The sequence below is a fragment of the Phaethon lepturus genome, unplaced genomic scaffold, assembly GCF_000687285.1.
Source record: "Phaethon lepturus isolate BGI_N335 unplaced genomic scaffold, ASM68728v1 scaffold14503, whole genome shotgun sequence".
NCBI classification, from domain to species: Eukaryota; Metazoa; Chordata; class Aves; order Phaethontiformes; family Phaethontidae; genus Phaethon; species Phaethon lepturus.
The window spans coordinates 36,600-63,209 of NW_010531318.1; the positions used below are offsets into that span (position 1 = coordinate 36,600).

A 26,610-nucleotide genomic window follows, 5' to 3' on the forward strand; every position below is an offset into this window, starting at 1 on the left:
ATCTGCACTCTGCTTTTAAATCCCTGTGCCATGCAACACAGGGAGAGCCGTATGAGGCAGACCCCCGCTGACGTGTCCTGGGTGCCACAGGACAGCTTGGAGGAGCTTGTGGGACTGCAGAAAGAGACCACAGTGTGGAAAAGGGACTGTGGCCCAGTGGGAAGCCCAGGACAATGTGTACTAATACTTTGTAGCTAGAAAAGTTAAAATATGTTCTTTAACACTCTTTCATAGATTGCTGGATGTTGCTGGGTAAGTCACTTTTCTTCCCAAGCCACCTTGGGAAAAAGGGAGTCACGACACTGACATCCTCTGCAAAGCGACGCGATGCACAGTGCTCCGTCAACAGCAGATACTCCTGCTTCCAATTAGTACTGCTGTCATCGTGGTCACCACACCTTGAATGCAAGGGCGAAGCGTTCCACCTGTGTTCAGGGGATGAGCTGGAAGGGCTGGCTTGTTAGCTCCCATGGGGTGCCCTCCTTGCAGGGCGCAAACTCACAGAAATTCTTTGGCTGTGCCCAGAGCAACATGAGCATCACTCCAGCCTCGTCCAGCCTGCCGTTGCTGCCTCCATTTCCATGCGACTGGGGCTGGGTGTCAGCCCTGCGTGGCAGGCTAGCTCGTAACCGTGTGCCTTGGTCTCTTCTTCCAGGAGCGGGCACCGATGCCAACGTGTCCTTGATCCTGTTTGGGGAGAACGGGGACAGCGGGACGCTGGCTCTGAAGGACTCCAACAAGTCTAACAAGTTTGAGAGGAACCAGATGGACGAATTCAACTTCTCGGACATGCTGAGCCTGGGAGATCTCTGTAAAGTGCGGATCTGGCATGACAACAAAGGTCAGGGCAGGGACTTGAGGGGGGTGGTAAAGGGCAGGACAAACGTTTTCACCTGAGGAAACTCATCCTCCTCTGAGGACATGGGGCAGGCTGAGGGCACTGCTCCCAGCTCTGCTGCATCTGGGTAGCCTCAAGTATTTTACCTGGATCCTGTGTCCCAGCTTGGCTGCCTCGACCCTTCATGCAGGAGACCATCTCCCTGCGTGCTGGTGTAGTATCTGCCTTAATGGGTCCCCACCTTCAGTCTGAGCTTATAGCCACCACTGCAGCACTGATAGCTACTCCAAAGCCATCCAGCCTGTTACCCCAACACGCTGACTCTATCAATGCAATACCTTTTTCACTGGTCAGTATGGCACTTTCCTAGCAATTTACTGTCATCCTGACATCAGCACCTGGGGTAATGCAGCCTGGCATAACTCAGTGAGCTGTAGAAGATAAAGATTTGTGTCTGTCTTTATTACAATCACTACATCAGCTGGTGAGTGTGCAGTGCCCTGCTGAGAGAGATTCTGACATTTCCCCACTGCTGGATACCCTAACTGGTTTCACACACAGCAGAGCCACTGCCATAGTCATTTGTGTTGTCATTCAGGCACCAAGCAGCATCTTGTAACAAATGCATCACTCACGCTGCTGTGACGACATCTCATCCCATTCCACCTTCATCTGAAAGAGATGATCTTGCATTAATGATGACTTGCTTGCTAATGGCAGGCCCTTCCTTCAGCCTAAAGGTGAAGCTTGATGGTTTCCATAGACCCACCTGGGTCAGTACCAACAAGGCAGTTTGGGCAGCAGTATCCATCGTAGTCCTGGGAGGAATGGCAGCAGGACTACCCAGTCATTACCTGGTTGTACTGAGGCAGCTGGTTTATGGCTGGGCTGGGGTTATATGTCAGTATGGACACATCCTGGCCATCATCTTCTCGACTTCTCAAAGTTGTGGCAGATGGGGAAGGCTGCATCTCATGCAATATTAATAAAAGATGCTACCTCTTGATCAGACTCTCCCACTGGAAGTTTGCCTCCTTATTTTTATTTAAAAAAATAAAAGAAAACTTATTGTAGCTTCTGTCTGTTGTGAAATACGAAATAGGAAATACCAGCATCCACCTAACATGATCGTTTATTCCCAGCCACTGCAAGCTTTGGGCTTGTATTTATCACTCCCACAACACAGGACAATTTAGCTGATTAACTTCTGTAATATCATGTTATATAGCTGGTGCTGAATGCAGTAAGGGAGCTGCTTTTACCTGATTTTAGTTGCCAAAATACTTATTCTTTGAATCTGCAGTTTAGATGCAGAAATGGAAAGATCTATCAAAATACCCACTAGAGCTTTAGCTCATCAAACAGGCATCTCTGCAGTTGCACGGGTGGTTCAGAAGTCCTTCTGGGAGCAGCAAGAAATCAATGTGGACTTGCAGATTCCTTTTCAAACATATTACCAGCTAAAATGTCTACAAAAAGAACATTTTCCTCAAGAGGCATTATGGCTCCCTGGTGACTGGTCATGCTGACAGAATGAAATACACCCACCAGAGCAGAGCTGCTCCTTAGGGCTCAGGCACGCTCAGGCTGCCATGTAGGAAGATGAGAACTGGGTCAGACCAAGGGTCTGTCGAGTCCAGAAGCTGTTTCCAACAGTGTCACTGGGTGCCCGAGGAAGAGGAGGAACTGGGTGAGCCTGTGTAATCCTTCCCCAATCCTCTGCATCTTACGAGGCGTAGCTCAGGGCGTCTCCTGAACTCAGTATCATTTTTGTCCTTTAAGTAACTTTCAGTGAATTTTCTCATTCAAGTGCTTGTCCAGACTCTCCAGGAGATATTTAGCACCCACGGCATCCCGTGGCGATGAGTCTCATGAGTCTGCTCTCTGCTGCATGACAAGTGAATCCTGTGGATCTAGGCACTTGGCTGCCTTTTCCTTCTTGCACAAGTGGTCATGGTTCACCTTCTCCGTGCCACTGATGATGATGTTGATACAGATTGGAGAGTTACCACATTGCAGCTGAGCTATGGTAGTTGCTATCTGCATGCTCTTGGTTAGTGGCAAAGGGAAGTAAATGAGTTTAGCCTTAGGCTAGGCAGTAAATAGGCTCAGTTACTTTAAATTTGCTGTGGGCTAAGAGCGTGTACCCAGAGAGCCACCACAAGCCAGCTAAAATAGTAAACCATGTGCCCAGAACCTGAAAAAATGCTTCATATTTATGAATATAAATACACATTGCAACCTCATATTTTCTTTCCTTATTTCCCCTCGTATCACTGGTTTCCATTTATAAATAATAGTTAATAGGGTTTTTACCAGACCTAGCTGACTGCACGGTTAAGCCTTGGACAAACAACAAGCTCAGGTTTTGTTCAGCAAAAATGTACTTGTTTTTCCCCCTAGAAAGAAGGACAACTGCAGTTTAAATCATAACATATGTTGTCTTCATTGTTCTTGCATTAGTCATGTGAAAGGCATATCCTATCTAAAACTTCACACAATGCAGCATGACAGTTTGTTGGGTGGGTAGAGTATTTATTACTGCTGGGATCCCAGGCTATAGCTATCCTTTGCATATATGCTTGCTCTCTCTATATAATTTATATAAATTGGCTGTGCCACTGGTTAGAAATTCCTGGCTCTATTTTTTGGAAAGGATTAGTGGGGTCAGGGTTCGAGGGTCATGTATGTTTTTTGTCAGATGCTTGGGGGACTTTGGGTATTAAAGAAAAATGTGCTTGTATTTACCATTACTTTGAGGCATCAGATGTTGATCATTCTTTCCTTAGGTTTTTTTTTTTTCTTTTTTGGACTAAATGGTTCTCTGCCAATGGTCTGTGGAAGACTCAGACTCACACTGGCCTACCCCATTGGTCCTCACATGCTGAACGCTTGGAACATGGTTGATGTTCTTTTCCTAATTTTCTCAACAATCAGCCTCAATGACAGCATCAGTCTGTTTTGACTCACATCAGCTGCCTTTAGCTACTTAAGGGAACTGCTAACCATCAAAAGGCTTCTTTTCCTTTCAGACATCACCTGGTCCCAGCAAGAAGTCAACCAATCTGCCGCCATTTCAGGATAAAATACATTTAAGTGGCTTGCCCAAGGTGGCTACTTTGCCATGAAATCCAGCTCAGCATCCATCCCCATCAGTGAAGCTTTGCTGCAGTGGCTTTGCTCCCAGTTCACATCCCACTTTTGTTTATCTTTTCACTGAAATTTGACTGCAGTGGGGTGTTCAGAGTTGAAGAGACAGTAATTGCAATGGCAAAGACTGTCAGAAGGTCTTTAAATTGCAAACACTGCATTTACCTCCTCTGGAAAAGCATGTCAGTTTTATGGTCCCACTTTAATGCCTTTAAATGCCATTTTCCCCGCAAAAACTGCTGAGCGGCATTTCTGTATGAGATATACAGGAGGAATGAAACCCCCATCTAATTCCTCTGACTTGAGCAAAATTGATAGGCATTCATTTGAAAACAGGCGGTTTAGAGACTTCACAAGTGCAATTTCAAGGAACTTGTTCCTGATTTTTCATATGTTTAGAGCTCACCAGCAAGAGTCTGGTAACAATGAATTTCTGTGAATGAAACTTAGTTTTAAGTTTTGCTGCATGTCTTTTTATCTTGCCCCTGTTTACTTTGAGATACTGATGTTCGACCTAATATATTGAGACTCCCTGAGCAAATTTAACCGCTTCCAGACTCCCCATCTCCTGATCTCAGATAGGCACTATGTATTTTCTCATATCCGAGTTCATTTACTTCTACATTTATGCAAGATCAGTATCTGTAGGTCTGTAGAAATGCTGGCTTTCTAAATATAGGCCTCAATTTTTTCTCTGGTTTAAGGTCTAAATCACCATTCTGGAATAGTGGCTTAAAGTTTGTCAGTATCTCAGTAATGGAATTATTTACCTATAAAAAGCTTTTTTCCCCCCTTTTTTTGTTTCCTTTTTCTCCTTGCAACAAGGAGATGTGGGAAATCTGGATTTAGCTCCCTCATCTGCCTGAGTAGATTTGAACCCAGAGGATAAGCAGTCTTTCTAAAGTCATTAATTTCAGGTTCTTGATTATCTCAGTAGCCATCAGCCAAGGGGAGCCAGGAAGAGTCTAATTACCGATAAACCAGACTTCTCTGTTATTATAGGAGCAAAGACAGAAGTAAATACCAAGGTTATGCAGCCCAGCTTCTTCTTTGCTTCAACAGGGCCCTTCTCTCAATTACACCGACTGGTTTGACATTGTCTAATTGAGTTTTAAATAGCCTAACTGCCCCAGTGACTCCTTTTATGTGGCTCTTCCAGCGGAGAAAGTACCTTATCCCCCTTTCTTGATCTGGACCCAAGTCAAAAGCATTGCTATACCCTTGTTTTTCCTTTTCTTTCTCTGAAGGAACTACCTTTTTAAGGAGCAGTATCTTCGATCAGATCTTGAATTGCCCAGGCCTTGATCTCTGAGGACATGGCTTTTACAGGGATATGTTTCTGCAATTCAGAGACATGTTTCCAAGCCTTTTTGGCATTTGTAGGCCATAAAGTATTAAAAGAAACCTAAATATCTGCCTTTTTAGCCCTTTGTAAGGATTTGCTCAGCCATCAGACTTGAGAAGGGCTTTTCTAAGCAGTCTTCTCAGCACTTAACTGTTGCTTCATAAACTCTGCTGATCCATGGGGCAAATTTGTTGAATATTTTTTGCTGTAAATATAAAGTCAGAGGAAGAGAAATAGATATGCAAAACTGCCCAAGGAGACGAGAATCCATCATCCCTCCTGTTTTCTTGATGGCTCAGTACAGAGGAAGAAAATGTCAACTCCTGCATCTTTCTGCATGGACTGAAGTCAACACCTTAGACAAGGCACAAACAGGCATGCACGCTGCAGACCTGTGTAGCATGCCAACAACCATGCCATGGCTGCTTAGTCCTTCAGATTGCCCAAATCTGGCTTCAGCACCTCGGGAGACCCCAGCACCAACCCACAGAGCCCTCCTCACATGCTATGCACCTTCCTCCCTCTTCAACGGCAGGTTTTTTCCTTACACTCAACAGTTCAGTCACAAAGATGTGCTACAGGCAGTACAGCCAAGCAAAAGACACAGCAAAGATCTCACAGTCCAGAGTTGATATTAAGTAGAAAAAAAAAAAAAGATGTAAGCAAACAAAACAGCAGACTTGGAGAGAAGGTGAAGACTTCAGTGTTGACATTGCAGAGTCATTCATTTCTTCCCAAATCTCCTGTAACTGCAGAACGCTTCACTACAGAATGGAAAGAGCCCAAAAGGCCAGATATAGCTGTAGAATTATCAATTCTGTAAAAACGTTTCTTTTCTACAAGCCTCCTTTGCTCCTCTTGGGGACAAATTATCCTGTGTCCTTGTTAAATGTTTTTGCATCAAGTATGCTTCAGTAAAACACAAAATATGCTTCAATTGCAAGAATATAATCTGAGAAACTGTTGTATCTTCACTCTGAGCTGTTAAGTGTTTTTGTACAGGAGTAGTTTATCAGTAAGATGTGGGTTTTGTTTTGGTTTTGGTTTTGGTTTTTTGTCTGAGACTAATTTATGGGTGGTTTTGACCTGAGTCAAATCCTGGACTGAACAAGTTCCATAGACAAAAGGGGAGGAGGGACAGGGAACCTATTTGCTAAAACTGTCCCAAGTGTTAAGCTTTTTCTTTTTCAAAGGTTGTGAGAGGTTTTGCATCGTCTGTCTGCTCTGATCAGAAAGGTTGTGGTGTGAACTAACATGATCCTAAAGGAGAGAGATACAAAACGGATCTATTTTTATTCTGCCACTGGCTTGCTGAATGACCTTGCATAAATCACATCCCTGTACCTCGTTTTTAATTATGTAAATTAGGGATAAAAATTATTCACCTTCTTAAAGTGTTTTGGGATGTACTGATGCAAAGCTAGATGCTACGATTTTAACACCTCACAAGTAACCCTCCTTTTCTAGCGGTCTGACTGCTGCTATCAAAACTCCCACCACTTTCTGGGTGACGTCTCATGTGGTGGGATTTAGGGATGGATGGTCATCTAACCAGGCAGGAGATAAATAATGTCAGAGCACACAAGGCTGATGAACTGTCTTTACTTTATGTTTCAGAAAATGTAAAAATCTTTTACAAAAAGCAATTAGGGGGCTGAGCAGTGCTGGCTGATGGTTGTCAATGGCTGGGAAGCAGCAATTCTTCACTGGCCCCTGAGCAGCCAATGTCCCAAGCAGGATTTTTCTTTTACTTCAATGGGAATGTAAGCACCAGTAATGACAACTATTATCCTTGATCAGGCATCAGCTGCTTTCAAAACCAAACCACAGAAGGTCTCCTACAGATAGACAAGGGATAGAGGGGAAGGTCGGTGAATATGGCTGCAAAGAGTGGAGACAGTTTAACTTTCATGGACAAGTGTGTATCCAAGCCTGGCTGTGGTTCTGCCAGCACAGATTTGATCCCATCAGATCTCATTTCGCAAGGAATAGTTAATATTCACTGGAGCAAGGTCAGGGACCAGGTGCCTGGTGAATGATGAACCCAGATGGTTTATTCTCAGAATTTTTCTCCCATCCTCCCATGTTTCTGCGTGTGTCAGAATAGCTTAATATTTTAGGGGTGAATATAGGCTAGTGCAAGTGGTGGCTGTTCCCAAGAGGGGCAAAGGAAACTTCTGGTGCTGCAAGTTCGGGTATTAGTTAAATGAAGCAGTGACGTCATTATCTGTGTTACATCTACTACTTCTAACGTCAGACTCGATTGCGCTGACCACTGCAGAAATGCATGACAAGAGGCGCACGATCCAGCCTGTCTGTCCAACGTCAGGAAAGCACAGACTTCTAGCCTCGCCTGGGAAAGAGATAAGAGGGTCCTTTGAAGATCTTGCAGATGTACACAGAGGGTCCTTGCTCAACATCATCCAATTGTCAGCTTGGGCCCTTTTGGAAAGGACTATAAATGGGACAAATAACTGCTCTTTTGGATAAGAACACTTGGGGAAGAGAATACATTTCCCAACATGACGCTAAATTATACAACTGCCAGAGTCAAGCAAGCAAAGTGATTCTGTTTTCCCCAAAGCTCTTCTCCTCCTCTAATTACATTTGAAATGTTTTGCACGCTATTGAAAATGTCACTTCCAGCTGCGGACCATTAAGGAACCTACGTGGCACAGACACGGGTTTTGTTAGGGCAGGTTTGCTGCTGGGGATTTTGATGGCAGCAAAACAGGCCTGGAGGGAAGTACCTTTTGTTACAAACATTGAACGCTTGTTATGGTGATAGGGGATCTTCCACAAAGGCACAGTGGTGGCCAAACTATTTTAAAGACTGAGACCTGCATAATCAAGCAGGAACTGCTCACATATGTGCTATTTCCTCCCTTCTGCCCCAAAGCAGCAATGGAGATGAATGCAGTGGTCCTGGTTTGTACAGGGGTGACTGCAGAAGAGCCCGCGATGCTCTCCAAGGCATTGGTGCAGTCGATTCGCTCCTGAGCCCTTGTTCTCCTGGTATTGTTGGTCGAGGCGTCAATGGGGTACAAACTGCAAGCGCTGAAAGTTGAGTGATGGAGCAGCTGTGGCTTTCACGGTGGATCAGGATCCACCATCCAACAGCATCCAGGGGAAAGGCTGGTGAGCCACCACTGCAGAGATCCTCCAGTTTCTCCTGCACAGCCAGGCTGCGTGAGCAGTGGACAGGACCTAGGAAAGTCAGTCCACCCTACTACGTCCACACCACTTTTCTAGCTCCTCTTCCTCACTTCTTCACTGGTGCCTGCTCCATAAACCAAGTTGTACTGAGGATTTGATTCCTCTGGGGTTACGTCTGTATGGGATGTAGTTTCCTTTCCTGTTGCTTCTTAGGTGCTGTAACGTCTCTGAGCCCATTGCTCTGCAAGCGCCACACAGGAACAGAAGATGTAAACAGGGTAATAACCTGAATCCAGGATTTCATGACCTGAAAAGTGGTTCTGCAAACATGGTTTCTTCTCCTTCCACTGATGTGCTCCCCAGCCCACAGAGCCAGCTCAGCAGAGGGAAAGTCTCACTTTTAGACTCTGTGCGTTTCTGGACTTAGCATTTTTTCCAGATCAATGCAAAAAGAAATTAAATGTGTATTCTCCCAGTCTGAAAAAAAAGAAAAACAATGCCTTGTCTGGTAAAGAGGAATCATTTTTTCAGCCCCAAACCAATCCTTCCATTCGCATTTTAAATGGGGTTTAATGCTGTGGCAGTGAAACCCTTGATGTGACACCACTCCTGACATACATAGACAGGGTGGGAAGATGTGCTGCTTTGGACATAGCCAGTTCAGCATTCACCTGGGATGAATTATTTCCCTTGAGAAATGAAAAGCAATATAGGATTCTTTACAGCTTCCAGGACTCCTAATCTAATTTAAGTTGCTCACCGTCAGGAAGGAAAACAGCAAAAAGGAAAGAGCAGTTCTAGTGGAGGGAAGAGAAATATTTTTTTCTTTAAGGCAAACAGGAGGATGCTTTGGGACAGTAGCACCATTTTTCTAAGGGTGACCAGCCAGTGATTTGAGGTACCCTTGTGCTATAAGGGACACCCTGCTGGTATTTGCTTTACAGTGTCGACCCCCTGACAGAGCCCAGACCTTGCTCTTTAAATAGCCCAGAGCTGATAAATGCATCTTTTCCAGAGAACACCAGGAAAAGTTGCTCTTTGTGCTTGCTTCACCCTCAACTCCAACATGTGCTGGAAAGCCAGCTCTGGCCCAGCTCTCCCTGTGATAAAAGAGCAGGTTTTTCTTGCAGCTCTCCTGGTGAGCGGCTGCTGGGACCAGGCTGGAGAAGGGGGAGGAGAGTATGTGCATCTCGTTCAGGCTTCTTTCCGATACCCTTGCTTAGCACTGATCCTGTCCCAATCATGCTGTTCACTGCTGGCAACAAGACTAAGATCACTGATTTATTCTATCCCAGTCTGCAGCCATTGATCTCTCTCGCTGGAGAAGGATGGGATGTTTTCTTTCTTTCATCCTGTACTGTTTTAACTAAAGTTTTGATGGAAGCAGGGCAGCCTCCTGAATATGTTGCAGAGATGTTCATTGAACTTAAATGGAGATGAGCCTGCCAAAAGATTAATGACTGACACTGCCAACATGTTTAGAATAAATTTCCAAAGAGCCCCAAAGAGAAAGTTGTTCCAGTTAGGTGGCAGTGGGAACCCTGGGGAACTTGGTAAGATCTGCCCAGGAGGCACTAAACCGGTGAGGATCTGCAAGGGTACTGCATGCCAGCCCAAAACCCCCCTGAGTGCCAACCTAAGGCCAACCGTGTCCTGGGCTGCCCCCAAAGCCGCGTGGCCAGTGGGGCGAGGGGGGGGATTCTGCCCCTCTGCCCCGCTCTGGGGAGACCCCCCTGCAGGGCTGCGTCCAGCTCTGGAGCCCTCGGCATGGGAGAGACATGGACCTGCTGGAGCGGGGCCAGCGGAGGCCCCCGCAACGCTCCGAGGGCTGGAGGCTGGGAGAGCTGGGGGGGCTCAGCCTGGAGCAGAGAAGGCTCCGGGGAGACCTTCCTGCAGCTGCCAGGGCTGAGAGGGGCTGAGGAGAAAGGTGGGGACAGACTTTTTTGGCAGGGCCTGTAGTGACAGGACAAGGGGTGACGGTTTTAAACTGAAAGAGGGCAGATTCAGACTAGATAGAAGGAAGAAATTTTTCACGCTGAGGGTGGTGAACCCCTGGCCCAGGTTGCCCAGAGAGGTGGTGGATGCCCCATCCCTGGGAACATCCCAGGTCAGGCTGGACGGGGCTCTGAGCACCCTGCTCTGGTTGCAGATGTCCCTGCTCACTGCAGGGGGTTGGACTAGGTGGCCTTGAAAGGTCCCTTCCCACCCAAACTGTCCTGTGATTCTAGTACCTTTGTCCTGCTGCTGGAGCCTGGAGGAGGTCTTGCATGTTCGGGTGGTGCACCCAGCTCCCCTGCCTGGGTGCTGCACCTGTGGTATTTGCCCAGGTCTTGTCATTGGCACATGGCACTGTCCTCCCAGTTAAAGAGAGACAAGGACATGCTGGAGTGAGTCCAGTGAAGGGTCACAAAGACGATTAAGGAATTGGAGCATCTGCTGTATGAGGAGAGGCTGAGAGAGCTGGGACTATTCAACTTGGAAAAGACAAGGCTCAGGGGGATTTTCCAGATGCATACAAGTATCTGATCGGGACAGTAAAGAAGGTGGAGACAGGCTTTTCTCACCAGTGCCCAGTGACAGGACAAGAGGCAATGGGCACAGATTGAAATACAGGGAATTCCACTGAAACATAAGAAAAAAGCTTTTTTCTGTGCACGGGAGATCAAACACTGGCATAGGTTTCCCAGAGAGGTCAGGGAGTCCCCATTTTTGGAGAATTCAACCTGCTTTAGCTGAGCTTACTCTAAGCAGGGGGTTGGATTAGATGTTCTCCAGAGAGAACATCTTCCAGCCACAATATTTCTGCAGTTCTGTGCCCCCGCAATTTAAGGAGAAAATGGTATCTTTGGTTGAGGTCTGTGCTTTGTAGCAGGTTATTTCCTAGCTTGAAGAAGGTTCAGGAAGAAGAAGTGCAAAACAGGAACGGCTGTGAGGCTGGTAGAGAACTGCCAGCACATGGTGTGGAGGGACCGCAGTCCACAAGAGCAGGGTGAGTGGTTGACATAACTCAAAAAGCTGCTATAATTTTCTTTTGTGGGCTAAAGAAGATTAATATTTGCAAACTAAGGAAGTAGGCACATGGCAGTGAGTTCTTGGAAGAGCAAGAGCTGTTTAATGTCTCTGGGATGTAAATAATATGTCAGCAGAGATCTTTCATCGTGAACATAACCTTTCTTTGTCTGACTAATAACAGGACTTGCAAGTAGAGCTGTCAGAACCTCCCATCCCCCCAAGCTCAACAAAGGCTTCTATTTCAACAAAGAAATCAAGAAAATGTTCCCAAATGCCTTTTTTTTCACTTTCAAGTTGTTTTTTCACTGGGGAAAAAAAAAAGGGGAGGGGGGGGAGTAGAAAATTAAAAGGGAGCTATGACTCCTCAGAAGGCCCCGAGGCAAAAGTTAGGTGATCTGGTGGTCCCTGCTGGAGCATCCATCACTTTAGTCTGTCCTATGTTCATGTCCTGTCGCAGCATTAGTGAACTCACCCTGGCTGGCGGCAAAGTCAGGACAACATGGGTAATTTCCTTGCATGTGCTAGCTGGCAGGGTCAAAGCAGCAAGTTGGAATTGACCTTCCAATCCAAATATGAAGGGTTTGGGGGTAATAAGGGCCATAGAGGAAAACACTAAAACGTACAGCTTGTGACCAACTAGCATTCCCAAAATCTGAAGGGACCACCACAAACCATGCACACACCACTATGTCTTTTTTAACACAGACATGTGTCGTGGAGGGGTGGGGTTTAGGTGGAACATAAACTCATATCTTTCTCTTTTGACTTTAAGACTTCATGTTTCTCTTAAAATGGAAGGAAGAATCTGAAGCAGTTTCTGTGACAGAAGCTGCTCCATTAACTTTTGCCCCCAAACCCTTTGATATCCAGGAGATTTCATGCTTCTGGCTCTGGCAAACAGTTCTGCAGGGCCCTGATGTCCCTGGGGCTTTGTAAAGGTTTGTTGTCCATAAGCCACAGTTGTGCTTCTTACTGGGACGGTCCCTGTGTTGGTATGTTTACAGCGGGCACGTCGGCCCTGGCTGTCCCTGCTCACTGCTGCTGCTACTGGTATTGCAGAAGCCCCATCTCATATAAAGTGTTGGGCAAGGACAAATGATGATCCCTTCCCCAGAGAGCTTGAAATCTAGTTTATCCAGGAGCATGCTCTAACACCTTTATATCTGATCAAAAGCCAGCAACCCCCTCAAAAGTATGGCCTGACTCTAGAAGGGGGATCGGATTATGGTCTTGAGCAAGCCAACATTGCTTTTGGTATCAGAACAATGTCTGTTCACTGGTGACATTATCTGAAACAAATACCAATCATTTCAGCAGAGTGCTACCAAGGAGAAGTATCCATCTCCTTACCTTGTGAAAATATCCAAATCTTTTTTATTTTGTTGTTTTGCTAGGAATCGCACCAGGTTGGCACTTGGAGTATATTGACGTGAAGGACTGCGCCATGGACAAGACATTCCGCTTCCAGTGTGATCGCTGGCTGGCTAAAGGTGAAGATGATGGGCAGCTCATAAGGGAACTGGCTTGTGCCAATAATGACATCCTGGAACTGAAGGAACGGACTGGTAAGTTTAGAGTTGACTTGTGGCATTTGCTGAGGGACCTCAGAGGCCTTGGGACCACATCTCCTCCAAGCTGCTCCACTAAGGGTTCCCATGCAATAGGTGTTTGTATTTGCAGGCTTTAAGGATTGGATTATTTAAGGTACCCTTTAGTGCAAAAGTGCAACGTTGTGGTAAGAAAAAAACAAATCAGGATTTATGAGGAACAAAAAGATCTCATTCTGGGTTGAAACCTAAGAGGGACCCATCTGCAGCAGTTCAATCCAGCAGTAAGCCATAAGGACACATGATTATGGTCTCATTAGAAATAATAGGCTTGAATCTTTGAGGTGGAAAATAAGTTTAGTCCTTAAAGCTTTGTAAGTAACATTGCTCCAGCTTCCTCCTTAACATGTTCTGGGCTACTAGCTCAAGTATCCCAGCTGAACATGATGGCTGAGCTTAACATCCCATAGCCCTGGGTCTGCTCTGGATAATTCCACTGAGTCCAAGGTAATACACTGGTGTCTAATGTGGTGAGCTAGAGAGAGAGCAAGAGTTATTTAACCACACTGATAATATGCAAAGTACGTCTCAAGAACTCCTGCACTGCAGTGCTCTTCTTCAGGAGAGTCCTGGAGAGTCAATAATCACATTACTTTAGTGTGATTTCACTCTGCCCTGCAAAAATCAACCTTGTGATTGCCATTTTAGGTACTTACATGCCACCACAGCATCTGAGCGTATCCTGTGGGGGACCTGGATACCCTCACTGGCCTGTTAGGAATGGTGGCACAAAAACTGTAGGATTTGGGCTGTGTTAAAAAAGGAGTGCTGAGTGCAGCAGGGAGCTGGACACAGCTTGTTCAAGAGCAGCTCCGTCTACTCTTGCCAGCTGATCAAGCAGTACTTATATTTTTCATGTACTCTACCCCTGTGTGAAATCCAAAGCACGCCGAAGTCTAAAGTCCCACAGGCTTCAGTGTGGTTCCATCCTTATTTTGCAAGTGCTTTCTGGTGTGCTGTGATAAATATTAGGAAGCGAGTTTTTAAGCAAAGTGACAGCCAAATGAAGAGAACTTTCTGGCCATCTGCTCTTCCTTTTCTGTTTAACGTGTGTGTTAATTATGCTTTAAAGCCTATGAGATTGTCACAGTAACAAGCGACAGAGAGGATGCAGAAACAAAGGAAAACATCTGGATCATCTTAGAAGGAAAGCTGGGCCGCTCGAAAGAATTCCTTATGGAGAACTCCTCCAAGAAAAGGAGATTTGAAAGGTAGTGGGTCTGGCTGGTGGGCTAGAGGAACTCCCCACCCACTGTGTGTCTTCTACAAATGCCACCTCTTCTCCAGGATGGTTTACAGAGTTGCGTTTGTGACATGCTGTTTCTCATCCACCTTCCAAAAAGCCTAGTGGCTTCTCACCTGGAGTAAAAGGAAGCTGTAAAATCAGTTTCTGATGGGCAGACACAGAGCAGGTTTTACAATGATAGGAAAAAGGCATTTGGTACAAGAAAATGTAGATGATGCATGTGTGTGTGTTGTTTTGTATTAGTAAGTGCAAATGGGCTTCTGGTGAGCCGCCGGGGAGGTTGTGTATTTTTGAGCTGGGAGGAGCAGAAGGAAGCTGGAGGTGTTTTTAATTCCTTTTACAGCATCTCACTGGCAGTGGGAATCAGAGAGAAAGTAAAAATAGTTGGAGGCTAAATGTTGTCAGAGCTGCTCAGATTTGACTTTCCAGGCAAAGTAAGGCTGAAAGATCACTGTCGTGTGAGGAGAGATGAGTATCAGCCTTGGGCGCCGACGAGCTGGAGGCGCATCTATCTAACGTGGGGCAGATTCCTTCTCCCATGTGGGACCGAAGTGCTCCAGGTGTGAGACAGGTTTTCTACTTTGTTTAAGGACACAGCACACTCTTAGGAAACGGGAACCTCTTCAAAGTCATGGACACTGCTGAGGTTCTGTTGCTTTGCAGGGAGGAAAGGTTTTTCCTGTGGCTCTGAAAAGAAAGGTGAAATTACAGCTGACGTGGACTCTAGTATGAATGGCTGAGATTTCCTGTGAAACAGGAAAGATCAGGAGGAGCTTCCTCCTGACCTTCAGCTGATGGTGTCTACAGCGGAGTTAAAGACACCACTCTCCAAAGCATTAGTCACAGTCCATCCTTGGAGGCAGGTTGGAATAAGGACCGGTCCAAGGAGATAAACCTAACAGATATGCATGGGACATGACAGGGAGCCAGCCAAGGGTTTGACAGAGACCTATTTTTTTCTCTAAACTGTTTTCAAGCTGAGCTTCAGGAAGAGTGGCAGAACTAGCAAATTTAAAACAGCTATGGTGGGTAGATGTGTAACAGATACAGTATCTGTCAAGGATGAATGAATAAGTGCCGGAAGGGAAATTAGTCATTCTTTAGCTTTATCTATAATGCAGCAAATTGATTTTGTGTGTGGAACGGTTTATCCTGGAAAGTCCTAGTGGCAACAATTTAAAGTATCACACCTAATCAGAGAAAATACTAAATTTAAATATGGAAATTAGACTTTGTGTTGAATGATGGTAGGTTAAATCAAATTACTTTAAATGAAGACTTATCTTCTATCTTCTGTAGCCATGTGCAAATTACTTAATGTCCGTATGAGACAAGTGACTGCCAGCCTTCAACACACTAACTGAAACTGCTCCCTGTTTCTCATAGGGGAGCAACAGACACATTTCAGTTTTCTTCAAAGAATGTTGGTGATATTGCAGCCATCTGTGTTGGTCACTGCCCAAAAGATGGAAAGAAGTCATCTGCAAAAGCTGATGTCTTCTGGCATGTCCAAGAGATTATCGTAACGGAGACGGAGCTTTGCAACAAGTAAGTGCCTTCTCATCTGCAAGAAGCTGCTCTGGGAGGGCATGGGGATGCTGAGCAGCTCCACATGTGTCCTCCTAAGCTTTTCAGACTTGAGCAATAGTGGAAAGTCTTACCAAATCTTCATTCCTTTCTGAAAGCTAAGAACAAGCTGTTTGGTGTGTCGAGCCCACAGCTGACTTGCCTGGGCAATTTCTGAGTCGCTAGAGAGGGCACCTGCACGTGCAGATAAATTTATGACAAGTTGTCTTGGTGAATCTCGCTGCTATGATAAATTAATGTCTCAGCTTGTGAAAAATATTTAAATTGACTGAAATTTAAGGGGTTTGTAGGATGCTCGGCACAGAATGGCCTTTAGGTAAGTCTTGTAAAAAGAGCTCCTAGAAAAGATCTGAGAGTGAGACAAAACCTGAACCTCCAGTTCACATTGGTTTGGATGAGAGATCCTTCTGGTATGGTCCAAAAGGCTCACTGGAAATGTTGCATGCAGCTCAGCTACTCTGATTTGAATATGACTGAATATTTGAATATGAAATCTTCCACGGCTGAAAAATGGACATGTCTGAAGAGCCCTGAACACGTCAGGTCTTACACGCTTTGGTCTGAGGCCCGTCTTTGGAAGAGGTGACATTCACAACTCAGGAAGCAGATGATAGCACAAGGACTATGCAGGAACCGGAGAAGATTGTCAAATCAGAACAAACGACCCTTCAGAGAAAATATCCACAGTGTTAATTGTGGATTTCTTTTCTTCTCCATCACATTTCCATTGCTGCTAAAGAATTTAACTATAAGGAGTTTGTTCCAGCTGAGACAATTGAGTGTTTAAGAAGAAACCCTTGAAGTGGATTTTTTTTTTAGAAGCTAAGAGTCTCTCCTAGCAAATGAATCAGCCAGCAGAAGAGCCACAATAATATTTGCTGAATGAAAACTCAGTCAATTATATAATAAAACATGTTCTTTTCTTCTGGTGGGGAAAAACCTGGAACCCTTAAAGTCCATCTGTGCAGCCAAATCCATGCACTAAACTGACTGGGAGCATGCTGAAACTGCTGAAGTAGTATATTTGGAAGGTGCCAAAGATTTTCTCATAAAGCCCCAGTTTTTTTGAAGTTGTAAATTAAAGAGGGCAGCCGGGAGATACCAGTAAAGGCTGCAGCCTGTCGTCGCACTGAAGCAGAGCTGTGGCTCCACAGATGCAGCACTTCACAGTGGTGTTTGCTCTGCAAACGGTCAACTGGAGCAGATCTCACTATGAGACCAAGCTCTTGCTTCAGATATTCTTGAACCCAAGCATCAAAAAAACTCCACCCAGTCAAGCCAAAGATCAAATTAAAAGAGTTATGAGATTGCTGCAGCAATATTTTTGAATTACACTGGGATTTTTGCCTTTTAGTAGTAGATCTTAGTATGTGAAAGGGATTTATTTAGAAGCTTTTTCTTGAAAATCCCAGGGCTAGAAAGGTCATCTTTTTTCTTCTTGCCCCTCATGAAGACTGGCATGCTCCATTATAACTCCAGACTATGAGATACTATGTTAGCCCAGGAAATAAAACTGCAGCAACGAGCAATCTCTCCACCCCACTCTCATGCAGGTTTTCTGTCCCTGAGCCTAAAATTTTGCTCACACCAGTATTTCTCATTTACAAAGCTTCTTTCCAGAGAAAGGAGTGCTTTCCTTTGGCTGCAGAAAATGTCAAAAGTGTTGAAAGCACTTAAGAAGCACAGTACTGCTGGAATCCCAGTAAGCCTTCCTCCAGGTGTTTATTTTAGGCGCAGGCACTGCCATCCAGCTACGCTCCCTCCAGGAGGACCTGCTGCAGTTTGGCGAAGGGAGGAGGAGGGGGAAAAACTCATCTGGAAATGATCTGCATCGTTGGAAATTAAATACGTCGTTAAAAGCAGAGTGCTCCAGCCTCTGGCCGGGCGCCAGGTCCGCGGTGCTGTATGGATGTGCTGTGTGCTCCCTGCACGTCCCCAGAGGCAGCACTGCAGAGCCAAGGGCTTTCGGCATCTGGTGCCTATCATTTCTGTGCTCGATGCTTTTTTTTTGCCTGCTAAGGATGGGCTGCGTGATCTAGTTGAGGATGGGGAAGGAGGGTGGGATTTAAACCTCCTCCTCCCATTTTCCCCATTCTCTTTTTCCTAGTTCCTAGCCCAACCTTAACCATACCATCAGCGAGGGCAATTGCCGGTCTCCCTGCTCTCAGACCAGTTGTACTCGGCAGCGCTGGGCTGCGGTAGCTGCCGGGCGGATTGCTCGTCCTGCTGCCGTGGGTTTGTGAACGGGCATGCTACTGCACGGGCAAAAGAGGTGACAAGTGCCCCACACCAACCCTCCCAGGTGCGAGGTGTCCGTGGCTGCCTAGGGAGATGCTGGGTTTTCCAATTGCAGTTGCAATGTTCAATCTGTCTTTCTAGAGAGAAACTCTAGTGCTAGAACACACATGGACAAGCACTGAAACAGCATTAATACTGGGCAATTTAGTAGCATGCTCAGTCCATACCATCTTCCCAGTACACTGGCCATCCGTACCATTAACATGCTGCTAATCTTCCTTTGGCAGATACTTTTTCAGGTGCAATGTGAAAATCCCTCTGCGTTACAAGAGACGGGACTACAAAGTCTTTGAGTGTGCCAAGGTCACCGAGAGCTTTGCCAGCAAAGCCCGGAGCTTGGTGCCAGTCAAATATGAGACCATCGTGGTCACAGGCTTTGAAAAGGGAGCGGGGACTGACGCCAACGTGTTCATCACCATCTTCGGGTTGAACGGGGACTCGGGAAAGCGGGCGCTGAAGCAAAAGTTCAGGAACCTCTTTGAGCGGGGCAAAACCAACAGGTTTTACCTGGAGACACTGGACATGGGGGAGCTAAAAAAAGTCCGGATTGAGCACGACAACAGTGGCCTGGCGCCAGGCTGGCTGGTGGAGCGGGTGGAGATCACCAACTCGGCCACCGGCGTGACCACCATATTTCCCTGCGGGAAGTGGCTGGATGAAAACCGGGGCGATGGGTTAATCTGGAGGGAGCTTTTTCCTAGGTACTGAGGAGGGCAGGGCTGCAGGAGGGCTTCAGTCCCTTGTGCATGCATATTTTTCTCATTATACCGTTTTATACTGCATTTTACTTTTTAAAACACTGCCTTTTATACTGAGAGATTTTTAGCAGCAAGATGTTCTTCCTGGGTTAACATTTTGTAAAAGTAATACTGTTTTTTTTAAAATGCATAAAAAATTGTGAATGAAATAAATACATTTCTCACTTATTTATGGTTAAAAGCCACAACTAGCAGAGCCATAAATTATCCTTTAACAGCTCAAATGCCATCTTCTGATTTCAGTGCTTCGCCCTGCTAGGTCTGGGAAAGCTCACTGGCCTCCATGACTGATGGGCTCCCCTTGAAGATGAGTAAAAGGGATAAGATAATTGAGCCAATGTATTTAAGAAAATTGAACTTGGAGATCCCCGTTTTTCCCACTTCTGGCAACAGTGAACACTGCATGTCTGTACACACACGTGCACACCTCCAGAAGACGCCACATTGAAAGCACTGGGCACAGCAGGGCTTTCTGCAGGGAGGTTGGGAAGGACCCGTTACCCACCCAGCCAGGTCTCAAGTGGTGGGATTTGGGTGGTTTTTTCCACCTGTGGGCTTTCCTCCTCAAGCCAGACCCAGCGCTTGGGCTGGTTTCATCAGGGTCTGCCCAGAAAGGAGATCTACAGCTACAGTGGCTGAAGCAAAAGACCTACCAAATAATCAATTCCACTGCAAGGAAGCTGTGCTAACTATATTCAAAGCTGTCTCAGGATAATCTTACCCTATATGGCCTGAATACCAACTCCATTTCAGAGCAGCTGCCATTCATTTCAATTTTTTTTCTTTTAATAAGGATTGCTGCTTCGCTTTCTTCTGTGATGGAGAAGGGATTTCCCAGCCGCGATAAGGGCCAGTGCTCCTGTAGATGAGCTCTTCCCGGCTACTTGCATTTCAGCAGGTACCAAGAAGAAAAGCTGTTTACAAATCATTACTTCTGGAGCCCCATCTCCCTCCCCAGGGAGCAAAGCAGCGGGGGACGTCCTTTGGAGGTGAAAGCGGGATGTCTGAGCCACCATAAGGAGACCTTCCTCCTGGTCTACCCATATCCTAGCTCTTTCCCCCTCCCAGAAGCTGGTTTTAAACAAGTACTTTGTGCAAATGGGGATCAAATGGGTCAAGACTGGGTTAAAGCCACTGAGCCCACCCACCCCCTCAATCCCTGCTTTGGGGACAATGCTTTGGCTGGGACATAGTATCATAGAATCACAGGATGGTTTGGGTGGGAAGGGACCTTTCAAGACCATCTAGTCCAACCCCCCTGCAGTGAGCAGGGACATCTGCAGCTAGAGCAGGGTGCTACTTGGACCTGCCTGGCCACAAGGCAGGACTGTCCCACTGCTGAATCCCTGCCTGGTGATGGGCAAAGGAGGCCCCAGCAAAGGCTAACGATGCTGAGGCAGGAGTTAGGGGCATGTTGCGAGTGCTGTTGATTGCTCCTGGATATTCGAAAGCTGCTGCATCCCACCAAAGCCTGGCTGGGGAAGCACCACATCTTTATTTTCCGCAGCAGGCACCACTGAAAAGACTTGAGCTTATGCAGGTCTGTCTGTGCCAGTTTGCAAATAATAGCTCAGGCTAATTCATTTAGAAACCTTTATGGTAACTGATGGTTTTGGAGCAGAGAAAGTTGCTTAAATGAGCCCAGTAATCAACCTCATCAATGATCAGCTACTCACTAATGGGAATAATAATAATAGCAGCCTTTACTGGCTGTGTTCTCCCTCCTCACTGCAGACTGGTGCTACCAAGCTCTGAGCAAGGATGGAGCCGAGGGCTGGGAGCTCACAGGAGGAGCAGAACACATCTCAGGAGGGCTGAAGGTGGGTGTGGGGGCCAGCAGGCATGTTGCGTCCCCGGGACCCTGCTGGGATGGGGCTCAGGCTCCCCAAACAGCCAGCATGTCCCACCAGCAGAGTCTGGAACATTTGCTTTTGCTGTGCTTGTGCAGTGTCATTGCGAAGCAGCCGATCCCCAGTGGGTGTTTTGAAACAAAAAAAAAGGTCAGGTTTTTGATCGCTCTGCTTTTCCCACCCCAGCCCATGAAAAAACCCTCCCTGTCAATAGATTTGTCCCTTTTTTAGCCAAATGTGTGCTGCAGCGAAATAGGAGTTTTTCCCATTAAAATGCTGTACCAGCACCCACTTGGCGTGGAGATGCCAGAGATGCTGGTTTTGCATCATCGCTGCATCACCGCAGCCCCTGCGCAAATGCACCGTGACGCATGTGGGAGCTGCGCTGCGCCACGCTCCCAGCCCCGGAGGCGGTGAGGCAGCTCCTGAGCCACACACCATCCCTGCATGGGGCGAGGAGGAAAGAGAAATCCTTGGCTTACGTATGAGGTGTGCTCACATCTGGGAGTAATCACACGTAGCAAACGTCTTCGGTGTCACCAAACCACTGCGCAGGTGAGAGGTGGGGTTGCAGATATCTGGGTTGCCGTCAGAACCACCTACCACCCCTGGACGGGCATGTCCAACCCAAGAGCTGTGCTGAACTCCAGGCAATGCTGCCCTGAAAAAGGCCATGGGGGAGTTTGCTGGTACAGGGTCAGCAACCTCACTGCCTCCCAAGAAGGCAACCTTGGCAAAGCATGAAAAAACTCTGCTTTTTTCTTCCAAAGACTTCAAAAATGCCCCTTGTTTGTACAAAACTCAACTCCACCCTGGCTCTGGGGAGTCCTTCTGTTGCTACAACAGCTAATGCCACAAAAGTAAAAAAGCAACAGCGGAGTTTTTCCAAGGGCTGGATTTTCATTAAGCTGCTAAAACCGACATGTTCTTGGCCGAGCGGAGAACTGGGGAGGAGAAAAGGCAAAATTGACCCAGGGCTGTGCCTTTTGCAGGGCTCAGGCAATCTCTGCCTGCCGGGGCAGAGCATCCCAAAGCTGTATGTTAGGCAGATGCACAGCTCCTGCTATCCCCGCCACACTCTACCTTTTTTTTTTTTTGCTTTTTTTTTCTTAATTGGTGGGGTTTTAATGTACATTCCTTCTTCCGAGAAGCATTAATGTAGATGAGAAGCAAGAGCAAAGGACAAGGATGGTGGCACTCAGTGGGAGTCTGCAAAACCAGGCTACCCCATCATCTCTGTGGTCCCCATCGTTTTGGGAGGCCAATGAAGTGTTGTGTTTACAAAAGTACTTGGGTGCTACCAGTAGAAATAGGTATAACCAAGGAGTCCTTTGCAGTGTTGAATGCTACAAGGGACTGGTTGTCTCTTGCTGCAGGAAAATCTCCATGAAATTGTTGTGAAACATTTTGCACAGCATCATGTACCTACTCCAACCTCACGTGCATGAGGGCAGAGTAACTGAGGGCTCTGAAGTATCCATCTTATAATCTCCCCTGCCCCATCATTATGTGTAGAGGTCCACTCTGACATAGAAAAAAGCTCCATTTTAAAAAAACAACCAAAGAAAAAGATATTTACTGATGGGGTTGTACAGCCCTGAGCTGCAACCTGCGGGCCCGCAGAGGATTTAAATACTTACAAAACACAAATAAGGGCTAAGCCTCCTGGCCCCGGGCAGCTGCTGCAAGAGCAGATGCTGGCAGTGAATAAAGACATTGCAACATGGTCCGTGCTGTTATGCCTTAATGGGCACAACCCCTCTCCCTCCCCGGCGCAGCCACCGGGCACTGCTCGCTGCGCGCGTCAGGGCCGTTATCAGATGGTGGCGGCGCATTTGCTGCGGCAGCTTTGAAGCAAAACCCATTGCCACCTCAAGCAACCCTCTCGGCATAATTACCCTTCTGAAGGACATCAGCAAGACCTCAGCGAGCAACCGAGATTTTCCCCAGCTGGGCCAGCAGGTAATTTTTAACTTGTTTTCTGTTTTCTGAATTTGTGAAAGCTTCCTATAAAGGGAGCTCCGCGTTGCCTGAATATGGTGCATCCCTTATGCAGCCTTCGCTGGATGCTGGAGGAGCCGGCAATTCCCTTCCACTACGGGAACCAAATCTCTATGATCAGCAGCCACCTCTCTCCAAGGCTTATTTAGTCTAATCACATAGTCAAAGCTGGGGACTGGTCTCAGCCTTTCTGCATGAAATGCATGTGGAGGAACAGCCAAATCGAGAGCGGGTAGGAGCAGAGGCTGGCATCGTTCATTGTGGGAAAAAATACAAGTGCAAGAGGACCTATGAAATAAGCTGTGCAGGATGCAAAGTTGGCTGTATATAAATACCTCTGGATTCTCCAACAGGTAACAAAAGGATTGAAAATACCCTCGAATATATCTGTATTCATTTGGAGGATTTTTTTTTTCTTCCAATAACTTTCTCTTTCCTTAGTCATTAAACAGGAGACCCACAGGGAGGGAGATGCTTCTCTACTGGGAGGGTGGAGGACCTGTCGATATCTCCGCAGGACTTGCTAGAGATACCCTGCAGGCACTGTGAGATGTGTTCAGAGGAGAAATCTCTCTTTAACAGGCAATTTCCGTCCTGGTTCTAGAAAGTGGTTTTGGTACCTCATCACAAAACCGGTGCTACAGGCCATCACGCACGGTCGTGTGCCCGGTGCGGAGAGCCTCACATCGCCTCTGCCATGGAGCTCAAGCACCAACAGCCTCTGCAGACCAACTGGGCAGAGCATTCTATACCCCATCGGTGTCCCTTGTGCACCTCAAAGTCCAAAGGCATAAGGAGCGAAAGAAGAATTGACGCCGACCCAAAGAAACAAGAAACCAGCAGTAAATAAAGACCAAGCGATCGCCTTGCCAGGTGACTTCTGCGTGGCACAGGTTTATAGTTAGCAATGCAGTTTGTTTTATTAGTTATAAATAAAGTACAAAAAATCCACCAAAAGTGAATCTAAGCATTTACACAATTTCTAATGTCTTTTCATTTCTTCAATGCACTATTGCTTTAATATTAATAATAAATATTTTTCTAGCTTTCTTCTATAAAATAGTCTATGTAGCAAAATGTTGCACAGCACAACAGAACAGCAGTAGGAGTACAAAAATGTGGGTGATCCTTTCACCAGCCCGGGTCATTAAAGGAGAGGATTTTTGTTCGCTCGCTCCTTGTTTTACTTATCATCTCTTTTACAGTGTCTTTGCGGGGGGAACAGCCGACCCTCTGTCCCCGCACGGCTCAGAACCGCAGCTCCAGGCCGCCGGGGAGGGGTGTTACAGAGCAGCAAGGAAAAAAACACAGACAGGTTTTAAACCTAGGGTAAGGCAAAGTCAACAAAGCAGAGCAGCACCCTGAAGGGACAGAGAGAAAAAACTTAAGGTACAGTCATTTTGTGCCTTTCTAACCCAAAAGAGAATTGCATCTAAAGCCTTTTGCAGGGGACGGCTACCGGCTGAGCACAAGTGTCCAACCCCACTTCTGTCCGTACACGGCCAAGCATCTGTGCTGACCAAGAGCGGTCATGGCTTAAAGCTTAAAATATCATCAGAGGTGCTCCAGCCCTCGTGCGAGGCTTCAGCGCTTGATATTCAGGAGCCTTTGGGGAAAGGGCAGTGCGTTGCGAGAGCGGCGCGGCCGGGGCTGGGGCTGGGGATGCTTGGCCACCAACTGCAGGAGTGGGACGTCAGCTTGGGGCTGACCCCTCCTTGGAGACGGGAGGGTTCTGGTGCAGGTCCCAGCTCTAGAGTGGGTTAAAAAGCTCCAAGTTGAGGTTTCCCCCTTCACAGCGGGGATGAAACCAACTGATCAAGAAGATCAGTGTCGAGGGCTTCTGCTCCATGCACGTTTCACAGCTGGGTCACAGCGGATGCTCATGGCCAGACCTTACAAAGGGATGCCGAATTGCTCCCACGTCCATCCCAGCCCCTCTCAGCTAGACCAGGGGTCAACCCTTTAAAATTGCAACGAATTGCTCAGTTTGGTTGCCTCCGAGCTCAGGCTCAATCGACTGCCTCCTTCATCCTCCCCGCAGTGCCCAGCCGGGGTGCATGCACAGGGGGTGAAAAGAGCCAGACCGAGCACCGACAGGCACCAAAAATTGGGCAGAGCCACCACGCCTGGGCTTCCTTCCTTGGCTTTTGAAGCAATTTGCAGAGTCTTGCACTAAATGCATGCGTTGCCCCAAGCCGGGCGTTATTGCAGGGTAACACAAGCAGCAAGAGCAGTCGCATCACCAGCGGCGTCGGGGACAGGGCAGTAGCAAGAATCGGCCGAAACATTTTGGTTTTGCAGAGCGCTGTTAGTCGCCGTCAATGCGCAAGGACGCAAGTGAAAGGATCACCGGAGTTTGATTATGAGTGCAAATAATATTCATATATATGTGCTAAACACAGTCACTATATTGCAGTTTTCCACTATGTCACAGCATACAGAATCAAAGGTTTGCATTTTTATGGAATGTATCCAAGGTAACAGCACCACAGTAATACAGTTTGTAATCACACACCCTGATTTTTTTCTCTTTTTTTTTGACAAGATAAGCATTACCCCCCACATCCCATGTTTAAGTTTTTTTAAAGTACCGATGCATGCAAAGCATTCCATTCCCAGAAACAATGCAAAAATGAGGTAATAGGAGTAATAAAAAAAATTAGTATTAATTTCTAAATAAATAAATTATAATTAAAAATGCAAAAAACAACTATAAAAATAATTAAATAAGAACCCACAATATCTACAAGTTAGTCATAAATTATGATTGTTAAATATAAGGCATTTAAACTCACAAAACCCTGTAAACTATCAATGTTTTGTTCCTAGAGATTTCTTGTTGTTTGTTTCATTTTGTTTTTAAACTCATCCTATTATCGCAAGCTACTCGTACAAATTATTTAAACGCAAAGGAACCTGACACACCGATGCAACTCCAGACGCTGTAGATTCTCACGCACCTTGGGATCAGTCACTCACACGAGACCACGGGAATTTGGTGCTTTTCTTCACCAAAGGTTTTTTTTGTTTGTTTGTTTTTTTAAAAACTGTGCTTGTTCATTAGGCAAATAGTAATACTTTCGCATAGGCTTTAAGAAAACGCGCGGATCGGAAGCGCTCCTCTTTCCCTCCCCGCCCGGCCAGGGTCCCCACTGCCCTGTTCCTCCCCCTGCTTCGCCCTCAGCTCACGCCTGGACAGACCAGACCGGCTTACAGTGTATTTTAGCAGCAAAGCCTTGCCTTGCTTGTCCATATTATTAGTAATATTAGTATTATTTTTAATGCTGCTTCAATCTGCTGCTGCTGGAACAAGGCCCGTAGGTATTGATGATATTGATTGATCACTCCTTGACCCATGGACATCAGTGCTGGAACCACCACATTCCCCAAGAAGCCATTACTTGCTCTTGGTGGCAAATATACCATAGAATCATAGAACCATACAAGAGTTTGGGTGGGAAGGGACCTTTCAAGGCCATCTAGTCCAACCCCCTGCCCTGAGCAGGGACATCTGCAACCAGAGCAGGTTGCTCAGAGCCCCGTCCAGCCTGACCTGGGATGTTCCCAGGGATGGGGCATCGACCACCTCTCTGGGCAGCCTGGGCCAGGGGTTCACCACCCTCATTGGGAAAAATTTCTTCCTTCTATCTTCCTTATATGCCACCACATGTCCCCCTCCACTCCCTCCTACCTGCACGGGCACAGCAAGAAAGGGGCTCCTGCATCCTTGCGCCACATGGGGCTCCCCTCTTTGCCTCCCCT

General features: G+C 46.6%; 1 protein-coding gene across 1 annotated transcript in view; it reads left to right on the plus strand.

Moving 5' to 3' along the window:
- LOC104618815 (lipoxygenase homology domain-containing protein 1-like) overlaps nt 1-18,947 on the plus strand; it is a gene marked incomplete at its 5' end in the record, with an annotated part of 54,630 nt that extends 35,683 nt beyond the window's left edge. Inside the window, 5 exons of the mRNA XM_010284514.1 lie at nt 656-841; nt 12,896-13,066; nt 14,181-14,319; nt 15,741-15,902; nt 18,467-18,947. Of these exons, the coding sequence (XP_010282816.1) occupies nt 656-841; nt 12,896-13,066; nt 14,181-14,319; nt 15,741-15,902; nt 18,467-18,947 (1,139 nt within the window). The remainder of the gene's footprint in view (nt 1-655; nt 842-12,895; nt 13,067-14,180; nt 14,320-15,740; nt 15,903-18,466) is intronic.
- Between the last annotated feature and the right edge of the window lie 7,663 nt (nt 18,948-26,610).